The 12070-nt window shown below is 41.3% G+C and overlaps 1 protein-coding gene across 4 annotated transcripts in view; it reads right to left on the bottom strand.

Annotated features, from left to right (window-relative positions):
• The window catches only part of LOC115172837 (fibroblast growth factor 13), a 194864-nt gene extending 187702 nt beyond the window's left edge, over positions 1–7162 (bottom strand). For 2 of the 4 annotated variants that reach the window (XM_029730635.1, XM_029730664.1), the window contains exons 1-2: positions 5950–6506; positions 5504–5672 (exon numbers count right to left, since the gene is read on the bottom strand). In XM_029730635.1, the coding sequence (XP_029586495.1) occupies positions 5504–5552 (49 nt within the window). In that variant the 5' untranslated portion in view covers positions 5553–5672; positions 5950–6506. Of the gene's footprint in view, positions 1–5503; positions 5673–5949; positions 6507–7025 lie in introns of those variants that run through there. The other 2 variants (XM_029730658.1, XM_029730643.1) reach the window with 2 other exon arrangements.
• Positions 7163–12070: the final 4908 nt, after the last annotated feature.

Genomic DNA, 12070 nt, shown 5'->3' with positions numbered 1-12070 from the left:
GTGACCCTCCTGCGTAACCATGCTTAGTGGAGCGGTGGCCTCCCTAATCAGCCCTGACCCTAATGGTCGACTATCTAGGGCGTGCACAGGGAAGGGCATATCTACAGGAACAAGGGGGATCCCTAAACTATGAGCAAATGAACGGTCAATAAAATTCCCAGCTGCGCCTGAATCTACGAGCGCCTTATGCTGGGAATGCGGGAAAAACTCAGGAAATTGAATAAACACATACATGTGAGCAACAGGGGGCTCTGGGTGAGCCTGGTGCCGACTCACCTGGGGTGACACGATAGTGGTAGGATAGGATCCTCCCCAGCACCGACCAGCAGTGTGCCCTCTGCGGCCACAGATGGTGCAGGGAATGGCCCCTCCTATGGTTGCCCTAAGCGCAGCACCTCCCAGCTCCATGGGCGTCGGAGCGGAGGTGCTGGGGGATGGAACTGACGGGCCCCAATCCGGACGTCCGTGGGTGGCCAGCAGGTTGTCCAGCTGGATGGACAGGTCCACCAGCTGGTCCAATGCGAAAGCGGCGGGTGAACTCTGCGTAATGGTCCAACGCCGCGTCTCCCTCACTCCGAACACCGCCTGAACAAGGAAAGGGACTGACTTCGGTGGAAGTCGTGACACTGCCTGGTTCATTCAGCGGCGTACAGTCAAACTATACTCTACTTGCAATATCATTCAAAATCCAACACATCCCGTAGAGACTTACAAACTTTCCACTTACATTTCTGAGGTTTTCCACTTTGTGGTGATTTTCCACTGCAGCTGTCCGCCAAATCACATAGAAAAGCACTTTTTCCCTCTTTAACGATTGCGGGGTAAATAACTACTTTAGAAGTGAGTGACATAAGATCAAGTCTAACTATTTTAGCTTGACGGAATGGTATAGCCTACTGTACGCAAGAATCACTTGTCACTTCTCAGCGACTAGTTAGTGAGTTAGCTCCATATCATCACCCAACCGCAGTGTTAAGCTAACAGTATATCCCCAGCATGGCGATTTTGTGTAAAAGATAACAAACCTCTTTAGCACTATTCTAATCTCCTCCTTTGTCTTTGCTGAAACCGACCCCATCCTATTTAAGTCGGCTTCCGAGAGAGCCAGCCAGCTACTAGATCAAAAGATGGTAATGATACTGTAGGCAGCGTGTTGTTTAGCCAATGAGATTAGAGCAGGTGTCACAGCAGAGCAGGGGAGAGCTGGCTCCTTTGTGATTCATGAAGCAGTGACTCCAAACTCTGGATATCTATTGATTGGCCAACGTGGCTGCCCTGGGCTGAATTAATATGGCGGCAAATATGCAAGACTTATGCCTACTGCTCGGTTTATGCCGTTAAAGAGGCACTGACAGAGACAACAAAAGAGGTCTGAGAGTCTACATAAAAGCAGGCCACAAAGAAGTCTGGGAGAGAGAGAGCACTATGTTAAAGGGGATGCCATGTTTGATAAGTTCATTCTGTAAAAGAATATTCGAAAACCCACAACACATACAATAACAAGAGGCTTCATAGTCAAAAACTAGAAAAGAGAGACGAGAAATGTCAACATAACGACTTTATGTAAACAAGCATTGATCCCGTTGATTTGCCAGGCTCTGGGATCCTGGGGTTGAGGCCGGGATAGCGAGTACTCTTCGATACACCACTCTGTCCGGACAACTCAGGCTCACCAGGGCGCGGGGAAGCTCACTAACTGATTTGCCTGCCTTAATATTGGAGGGAGGCTTTATCCCTGCCTAAGACATGGTTTTCTCTCGCTACCATTCTGTAAATCACGTGTAATAGCACAGGATGTACTCCTGTCTTGTGAAGCATGACCTTTCACTGAGTGAGCCAACGCACAGAGAATAGATAGCATTTCTTCTTATCCCTCTATTCTGTTACTGTCCTGCTACTCACACACATACTCCCTTTTTAATGGGAACAGAGCGCATTGGGGCTCGATTTAATCCGTAGCGCTAAGATCCGCGTTATAGCACAATTTAAATGTAAAAGGCAACGTTCCCGCATTAACGGTAAACACTGCCTACGTGGGCTCATTCAGAAATTACCATTCCATTTCAATCGCGCTATAACGCGGATCTTCAGCGCTACGGATTGAATTGAATCCTTAAAAAACATCCACGGTCAAAGAGTTTGGTGAGATGTGCTAACATTTTGTCTAACTGCCCTAGCGTAGGGCTTAAATCTAGGCCTGGAACTTCATTCCATTATTTCCAGGGTTTATTAACTCCCTTCCTCAATCCCTTATTGTTCTTAAAAAGAGCAGTGGAATTGATGCAAAGCTTAACTCCAAAGACAGTTAATAAAAAGTGATGGTCATATGGCCTATTATTGACATCTCTTATACATAGTGCTATATGCATGGTGGATCGTTCACTTCCTCTGTAGGTGCTGGTTAGTGTCTGAGGCTAAAATAAAATTAAGTTGATTAAAACTTGAGTTGATCTAACCACTTCTGATGTACAGTACCAGTCAAACTTTGGGACACACCTACTCATTCAAGGGTTTTTCTTTATTTTTACTATTTTCTACATTGTAGAATAATAGTGAAGACATCAAAATGATGAAATAACACATACGGAATCATGTAGTACCCCAAAAAAGTGTAAAACAAATCAAAATATATTTTAGATTCTTCAAACTAGCCACCATTTTGCCTTCATGACAGCTTTGCACACTCTTGACATTCTCTCAACCAGCTTCATGAGGAATGTTTTTCCAACAGTCTTGAAGAGGTTCCCACATATGCTGAGCACTTGTTGGCTGCTTTTCCTTCACTCTGCGATCCAACTCATCCCAAACCATTTAAATTTGGTTGAGGTCAGCTCATCTGATACAGCACTCCATCACTCCTTATTGGTCAAATAGCCCTTACACAGCCTGGAGGTGTGTTGGGTCATTGTCCTGTTGAAAAACCAATGATAGTTAAACAGACGGGATGGTGTATCGCTGCAGAATGCTGTGGTAGCCATGCTGGTTAAGTGTGCCTTGAATTCTAAATAAATCACTGACAGTGTCAACAGCAAAGCATTCCCACACCATCACACCTCCTCCTCCATGCTTCACGGTGGGAACCACACATGCGGAGTTCATCCATTCACCTACTCTGCGTCTCACAAAGACATGGCGGTTAGAACCAACAATCTCAAATTTGGACTCATCAGACCAAAGGACAGATTTCCACCGATCTAATGTCCATTGCTCATGTTTCTTGGCCCAAGCCTGTTCTTCTTATTGCTGTCCTTTAGCAGTGGTTTCTTTGCAGCAATTCGACCACAAAGGCCTGATTCACACAGTCTCCTCTGAACAGTTGACGTTGTGATGTGTCTGTTACTTGAACTCTGTGAAGCATTTATTTGGGCTACAATCTGAGGTGCAGTTAACTCTAATGTACTTATCCTCTGCAGCAGAGGTAAGTCTGGGTCTTCCTTTCCTGTGGCGGTCTCCATGAAAGTCAGTTTCATCATAGCGCTTGATGGTTTTTGCGCGACTGCACTTGAAGAAACTTTCAAAGTTCTTGAAATCTTCCGTATTGACTGACCTTCATGTCTTAAAGTAATGATGGCTGTTGTTTCTCTTTGGTTATTTGAGCCGTTCTTGCCATAATATGGACTTGGTCTTTTACCAAATAGAGCTATCTTCTGTATACTACCCCTACCTTGTCACAGCACAACTGATTGGCTCAAACACATTAAGGAAAGAAATTCCACAAATTAACTTTTAACAAGGCACACCTGTTAATTGAAACATTCCAGGTGACTACCTCACGAAGCTGGTTGAGAGAATACCAAGAGTGTGCAAAGCTGTCATCAAGGCAAAGGGTGGCTACTTTGAAGAATCTCAATTATAAAATATATTTTGATTTGTTGAACACTTTTTTGGTTACTACATGATTCCATATGTTTTATTTCATAGTTTGTCTTCACTACTATTTTACAATGTAGAAAATAGTAACAATAACGAAAAACCCTGGAATGAGTAGGTGTGTCCAAATTTTTGACTGGTACTGTATAATGCTGTATTATGACAAGGATACTGTGTGTGGGGGGGTTCAACCCAGACCTTGGGGTCTGGAAAGTGCAATGGTAACTTGAGGTGAGAACATCTCAATAAGTGAAAGCATGCACAAGTCAACTGCATTAGGCTGCAAGTCCAATTTACCAGGCAAGTGATAAAGCAATGGTCTGAATAAAAAAAGGAAAACAATTATTGGAGGACAAAGAAAAAGGTCCACACTCTTACTGTTGGCCCTGGAGAAATGTCACAGAATAACATGTTTGGAATATAGTCTATTAGACATGCATTAAACCAACAATATATGTGAGGTCAGCAGACTGAGCCCTATTCATTTGTTTAGGGCGAATAGCCCAGTATTTACCAAATAAAGCAGGAAACATGACAACCAGGGAAGCTGGTGGTTATAATTCAAATATAATATTGGTTTTAATCATGATCAACTTTCAATAAGCACATAATCAAAACAAACATTCCTTTCAATGGAATCATAGGCTATTAATAAATTCAACATAGCCTACAGTACAAATATAAAGCAGATGAATCCTGAATAAATTATTTTGTAATTGAATATGACTCCACATTGGCTGCCTCTTTGTCAGTTTCCAGTATGCTGTTGGATACATTCTGTTTTGATGGGTTGCCTTGCCATTGATTGCTTCAATTGACAAAAATACGCAATCATCAAAACAAAGGGATGAAAGCCTGTGCATGCCAGCCCCCAAACTGTCGTGGACAACCTCGGTGTAGAGCGCGCACATCGAGTAATCTCGTTGAGGTTTCTCTGGCAACCTTGCCTCCCTTTGTCTCCATGGCAATGGCTCGCCAGTTTACATCCCGACACAAAGCGAGGCTTTTCTAGAGACGTGCAGAGGCTAATTTTTTACGCAATGGGTCATTAGCGCACGAGCTACCAAAACAAATGGTGTGCCCACGTCATATTAGCGTAGAACTCCCCTGTGTGTGATTAGAATATGATGTTGAAAGCTGGGCAAATGCAAACCCACGTAAAAAGATGCAAGCAAGAACAGGGGGGATTTCAAACGGATGCCAGTGACATTGTTGTTCACTGCCTTCACATTAAAGCGACAGCACGACCAATATTCATGTAGGTTTACCAATGCTCATTAAAATGCACTACATTGTTTGAGTTTCATTATGGTTCTTGGTTTTGTATTACTTCATTTAATATCTGCAGATATTTATTGTTTAAATAATGAAACCAATAAATGTGATACACTACTTGCGTAATCATTAGGTTATAAGCAGGTTATAACATGTGCTAATTCTAGATGGCTACTGGTTGAGTCTGAAATAACACCAGCAAGCCACATATGCCGCGCCATTCAGTAGCTGGCCTACTATTGTTTTCAGAAATCTCAAAGGGCGAGCAGAGGATGTGTGGGAGATGAATGAGCGCACGGTCGCTTTAAACCAGTGATTTAGGAGCAGCAATCTGTGCGTTGCAAGGCTTGCCTCTTACCCTTGGAAGCATCCTTATCTTCTTTTGGCTTCGCCACTTTTCCGCTCATAGATCCCAGTTTGGATGTGTAATTCCCGATTTAGACAAGAATGGAAATCGTTTTAATCGCTTGCAGACAATTTCTTCAATGAAATCCTTTCCAAGGGTACCAGGTGCTGAGATAAGGGTTCTGTTAGACAATTAGAAAACAGTGCAATTAGTCTTTAAGGTTTTATTTTGATTTTAAGTTGTATCAAGAGAGGACTACAAACAAAGCAAACCTGTGGGGCCGTATGGTTCCATGTATGACGCCGGCTGTCAATGGATATATCCAGTAATTGATACATTTTACTCACATAGCCTAAACAATTGAGTTCACAAAGCGCATCTGAAAAATTGGTGAAGAAACGCCTTGGTATCCATGGACCATCACCACCATAAAAGCGTCTGAATCGAGTTTGTCTTACCTTATCTCCTCCACGTTTTCTGCTACATCAATGCACATTGATAAAGAAAAACGCTTCCAACATGAATCCCGCTATGTTGCATGCAATAATCACGACCCTCTCGGTTGTGTCAAAGGAACTGAAAAAAAAAACTAGGAAAATAAGAGCAGGGCTTCCATGCGCGTGTCAGTCGACGTCAAAGAAAAACGGAAAGTGCATCAAATTAAGATTACATCAAAGGAGCAAACGTCTCCACATGGGGTATCCGCAAATGCCATCCACTACAACTGACGCAACCAGGTTTTCTTGAAGCCTATGGTGACTATTCTATTCCACACGAGCTCTTCCAAGGCATTTCACACGCTGGAAAATATAGCACACAGATCAACAGGATCCACAAAGTGAGCGCTGTATTCCATCCCTAACACACATGGACAGTCGGTGATGCTACGTTTAGCTCTATACGTTTAATAAAATACATGCATTTTGGGCATGAAAATCAATTGTTTCTAAATCCACTTCGATACACCGTTGCTCTAAACGCGCGCGTTGGATGGGGAGCGTGAGGAGCGCTGTGACCTAGGCGTCAAGTAGCCTACTGTAGAATCAAGAAGAGCTGCCGGGCAGCAGATTACGCAGCATTGACAAGCACCATCTATTACTAAATTGTTTGCTTGTTGTAGGTTAGTGTTTACTTATAAAACAGTCTTAAGGAAACCAATAGCCAAAATAAGCGTGCTATTTTTTTTGTTTTACCTACATATGGACAAACCAATTTTCACGATGTAAATGCATTATATGATATTATGGTTAGCCGTTTCCTATTCGAATCATCTGTACACTTTGAAAGAATTCAGTGACTAATAAAGTAAATAACCTTTACGCACAAGTGCCAATTACCGAAACAGTCCCAAAAGACGCTCTTTATATCAAATATCGTTGACATACATAATGTTACAGACCAGCTAAATCAGACAATTTACAGTATTATATATATAGTCAAAAGTGTTTCAAGTAGTCCAAGCAAGCATATAGCCCATAAATCGCAGTCCACGGAAACTGGAGCAAGTCCCAAGCCACTAAAGGAAATAACTCACCTGGATGCACGAGATGGCGAGGCAAAAACTGTTGAATTGACAACGAATGTCAGCGCACTTGCCTACAAAATTGTCTTAAGTGGATACGTAAACATTCAGATGTTCCAGATGCTAACGGATCAATATGAACGGCTGCTTGAATATGCTTCAATATGTCATTCCTTTCCAAAAGGGGTGTTTTAAACACCTTTCTAAAGTTTTGCTGCGCTGACAGATGCGCAGTGGAATGCAAACCAATAGGCCTAGTGTACAAGTCGATATCTGGGGGAAATACTGCGAAGGAGAGATGGCATTGCATGCGTAATTCTAATTGGCTGCAGCGTTATTCGCATTAGCCTACCATGTTTGAGTCCCGTGAAGTTATAATTACCTTTAGTTGTGTAGTTGGTCGTTGATTCATTTCATCAGTCATTTGGCAACAGATGCAACGAAAAAAATGACATTAATAATCATTTAAAATAGTGGACAATTACACGAAAAGTTTATTTATTCGTTTATTTGTCACGGACAATGTACAACATACCATTCCACCAGATTTAGCTAGGTAGTTTTTTAATCTGTAGTCCCTGGAAGCAACTATTTTACGTAACAGACATGTGAATTGGCACTCGTTGGTACAAAGACCACATACAAAGAAACGCTCAGCTCTGAAACCATCATTACTAGTTTATAAATCCACAATATATCTTCTTATGATTGAGGATTAACTAACAGGATTATGGTACCACATGTTTGTTATTGCTGGTGTATCTTCGCCGTCGTTAACCCTTACATTCCTCTCTGGGCCAATAACGACGCGCAAAATTATTAGTAGACTATCACATTGCCAAAAGCCATGGTAATGTGACTGTGTACAATTTGAAATGTTGATTTCAGAACAAAGATAACTGTAGCCTATCAAAGCATGTGAGACTACATGTTGCTTGTTTTCAATGTTTAAGATTTGCAAACAACTTAACTGCATCTAACTTTATGATTTCCATTGGAGTTTAGTAAAGTTGCGCAGCCAATAGCTGTAATAGATTATCCAAATTAATTACCATGTAATTATAGTGCCATTTTTTTGTGAAGTGTGAGTGTTTTGTATTGCCACTGAGTTAGATAAGAACATTCTTTAGAAACGTCGTCCTTACCTTATGTTGACAGTTAATTGTAGCCTTGGCGGTAGAAGATGGGAAAATGGAAATAGAAACAGTAAAAGTCAGCGTTCACCCCGTATTTAACACATGCAAAGTTATCCTAGACAGGATCAATGTGTGATAATCAAGTCGACAACTCCCGACTCAAAATCCCGAACTGTATGATAAACTTACTACGCAACATGTCTTGTAACAAAAAAACTGGCCCTTTTAACTTGTCACGAAGTAGAAATTTGAGAACTCGCTTATTCTCAAATTTGTCAAGACATTTGAAGTTGGCTTCTACCGGCTGTAGCTGCCAAACTGCACTCCCCTTTCTGCCTCTAGGAGGGAGTAAGAGCACTAACTGGCCATTATAGACCCTGCCAAATGTTAAATAATGCAATCTAGTAAAATGTGCTTGCTGAAATCAAACTACAACCTCAGAAACTGTTCATACTTATTATTATTACTCTGGAACCAAAACCGTAAACGCTACCATCACCAGAACAAGTGTAAAACGTTTAGACTAGCACTGGTCAGGTTGCTAGATAAAAATATTGTTGATACTACTTTTCACACTACAACCATATTTGCGGAAATCCCAATGGCCATAGACTTGAATGGTAAAAATTCTCATCATAACTAGTCTTCAATCATTGAACTAGAAACGCCATTTAACCTTTAAAACGTGCATACTGGTCTGGAATAGTGTGCTTGTATACATATTTTTGAAACCATTTATACATTTTGAACTACTGCTCACCGCTGCTCTTGATCTGTTTCAGCTATAAATACCACCCCAATATTGACATGTGCAGACGGCTCAACTTTGATGGCTTCAACACAGCTGTTTGCTACCATTCCTACTTCATAAACTATATTCCCAGTCAGTATTAGGGGCGGCAGGTAGGCTAGTGGTTAGAGCGTTGGACCAGTAACCAAAAGGTTCGAATCCCCGAGCTGACAAGGTAAAAATTTGTAGTTCCGCCCCTGAACAAGGCAGTTGGCCCACTGTTCCTAGGCTGTCATTGAAAATAAAAATGTGTTCTTAACTGGCTTGCCTAGTTAAATAAAATAAAATTAGGTAGAAAGTTGCAGCTCTGACCCCTTGTGGGGAAAACAGCTTGTGGTTACCTAAGTTACCCCATTGGTTCACAGCAAAAAATAAAACAAATTCTAATGCACTTTCCTTGTTGTTTGCTTGTTTTAGTCAATGACAAAACTACATTTAAGAAAAGTACAACCTGTCTAAAGATTATTTTTCAACATTGCCTGCTCTCGAGCTTTCTCACTACTTAGAATTTTTTTAAATATTCATGCCCCTTTTGATGACGGTGCTAGCAGCCACGTGAGTAAGTGCTACCGACAGGCTACAGACTGGCTACCAACCGCAACATTAAGCTAGCCAAGACCAACAACACAAAGAAACGGACTATACGGCTATAAATAGTGAGTGGAGTTACAAACGGACTATACTAAACAAGTTAAATATCTTACCTGTGATTAAATGTTTTCCACACACATAACATTAACAACAAAGTTGCCTCTTTTACACCGGGGGCCAATGGGAAAGAATGTTTGTTTTCCACAATTTGTGGATGTGGTCATGGAAAATTCATTATTATTATGTGAACATCGACTGTGATTATAAAGCTTGTTATACAACGGGGTCTAATCCTGAATGCTGATTGGTTAAAACCACATTCCAGCCGGTGTCTATTCCACAAGTTACCACTGGCTAAAGCTATGACGTTGACATGCCTATTCACTGTTCCATCTGACTGCGCCAATCCACTGTCTCATCAGCCCAGCCAGGTAATTTACAAACTTGATCTCCACTGTAAAAAGCATCTAGACATTATCTCTAATTTATTTTAGACTAGCATTTGGTTTTCAACAGCGGAGATTTGTATAAACCTTGCTGTTTGTCTCTCTGACATTTGCAACATTGTTCCAATATTGAAGTTTGATCTCCAGCTGTCCCATAGTAATGAGTCGGGACAAGATAGACAGGCAGGCAGCTTTTCTCAGCCAGTCGAAATCCTGAATCAGCTTGCATCATTTTAATGGATATATACAAATAAATGTCACTAGAAAACAAATACAACTAAACAAAATGCAGCTAGTTTGCTGTCTTTCCAGCTTCAGTTTGAAGTGATTGAGTTAACTGTGTTGTTGGCTAGCTCCTCTGAACAGTGTTCTGACGGGAGCACATTTTCTATTCCAGGCAAAATCCCGAAACATAAGCTCATTGTTATGGATGTATCCAAATAAATGTAACTAGAAAACAGCATAAACAAATGCAAATGCAGCTACTTTGCTGTTATTCTGTCTGCACTGTCTGACGTGACTAAGTTGGCCGTTGTTGGCTACCAGGCAAGTAAGGGATAAGAACTTTGCCAGCCAGTATGGCAATGGACATTTAGAGCGAACAACTGGGTCACGTCCATACATACAGAACGAATAGACTTAAGGACTGGGTCGAATGTCTGGTAACCGAATCCACAGAATGAAAGCAACCTTAGTGTTACAGTTGTCCAAAGGAGTAGACCAAGGTGCAGCATGGTAAGTGTTCATCTTGATATTTATTTTAACTCAGAACACTTAAACAAAATAATAAACAATGGTAAACAACCATCACGTCTTGCAGGCTTTACAGAGCAGTACGAAAATAAGATCCCACAACTTAAGGAGGGAAAAGGGCTGCCTAAGTATGGTTCCCAATCAGAGACAACGATAGACAGCTGCCTCTGATTGGAAACCATACCTGGCCAAAACATAGAAATATAAATACATAGAATGCCCACCCCATATCACACCCTGACCTAACTAAACAGAGAAAAACGGCTCTCTCAGGTCAGGGCGTGACACTTAGATTTGTGTTGGGACTATATCTCCTGGAAGGATGAAATAGTATGAATAAATTCATTAAAATAAATGTTTTTATAAAAATATGTCAATCATTATTTGAATATGTTGGTAACCTTCCACCAATACCTTAACAGCATTAACCCTAACATCAAACTAACTATGGAGTATAGCAAGGATAACATACATTTTTTGGACCTCGACATCAGTAAAAATGACAAAGGTTGTTTGCACACATCAATCTTTAGGAAGCCTACAGATGGGAATACCATTCTGAGGGCAGACAGCTTTCACCCCAAAAGGCTAAAAGAGAATATTCCATATGGCCAATTCCAAAGAGTCCGCAGAATTTGCGATCAGGAAACAGAGTATGTTGTCAAATCTGCTGAATTGGAGAATCATTACTTGAATCGGGGCTACAGCGTCCAGGTCCTGAAAGATGCAGGTATAAGGGCTGGATTACTTGACAGAGAGAACTTGTTGCGAAGGGGAGTGCCTCGTGATGCATCAGAGAGAGTGTATTTTGTTACAAAATACAGCACTGAATCAGAGAACATTAAAAGAATCATTAAAAATAATTGGGGAATCATCCAAAGTGATACGCTACTATGCCAAGTCTTTCCTGAGCCACCAGTCATAAGCTTTAAGAGATGTCCTACCCTAAAGGACAAATTAGTCCACAGTTATCTTCCGGGTGACTCTCAAAAAACTTGGCTTGGCCACAAACCCAAGGGCTCTTTTAAATGTAACCAGTGCAACCATTGCAGAAATATTGCACAGAAAAAGTATTTCGTTGATACAGCTTCCAAAATGGAGTATTACGTCAAGCATTTCATTAACTGCAAAACCACTCATGTCATCTATAGATTGGAATGTCCACAGTGAAAGGTGTTCTACATTGGACGGACAAAGAGACGCCTTCAAGATCGCCTAGCGGAACACAAGTACGCCATACGGGTAGGCAATGAAGACTACCCCATGGCAAGGCACTACAAGTCCTTACACCATGGCAACCCTGCCTCCCTACAAGCTATGGGTATTGATCATATCCCGGCC

This window comes from Salmo trutta, chromosome 3 (genome assembly GCF_901001165.1).
Source record: "Salmo trutta chromosome 3, fSalTru1.1, whole genome shotgun sequence".
NCBI lineage: Eukaryota > Metazoa > Chordata > Actinopteri > Salmoniformes > Salmonidae > Salmo > Salmo trutta.
The sequence above is the reverse complement of the archived record's forward strand: the minus strand, read 5'-3'. Positions and strand labels throughout refer to the sequence as shown.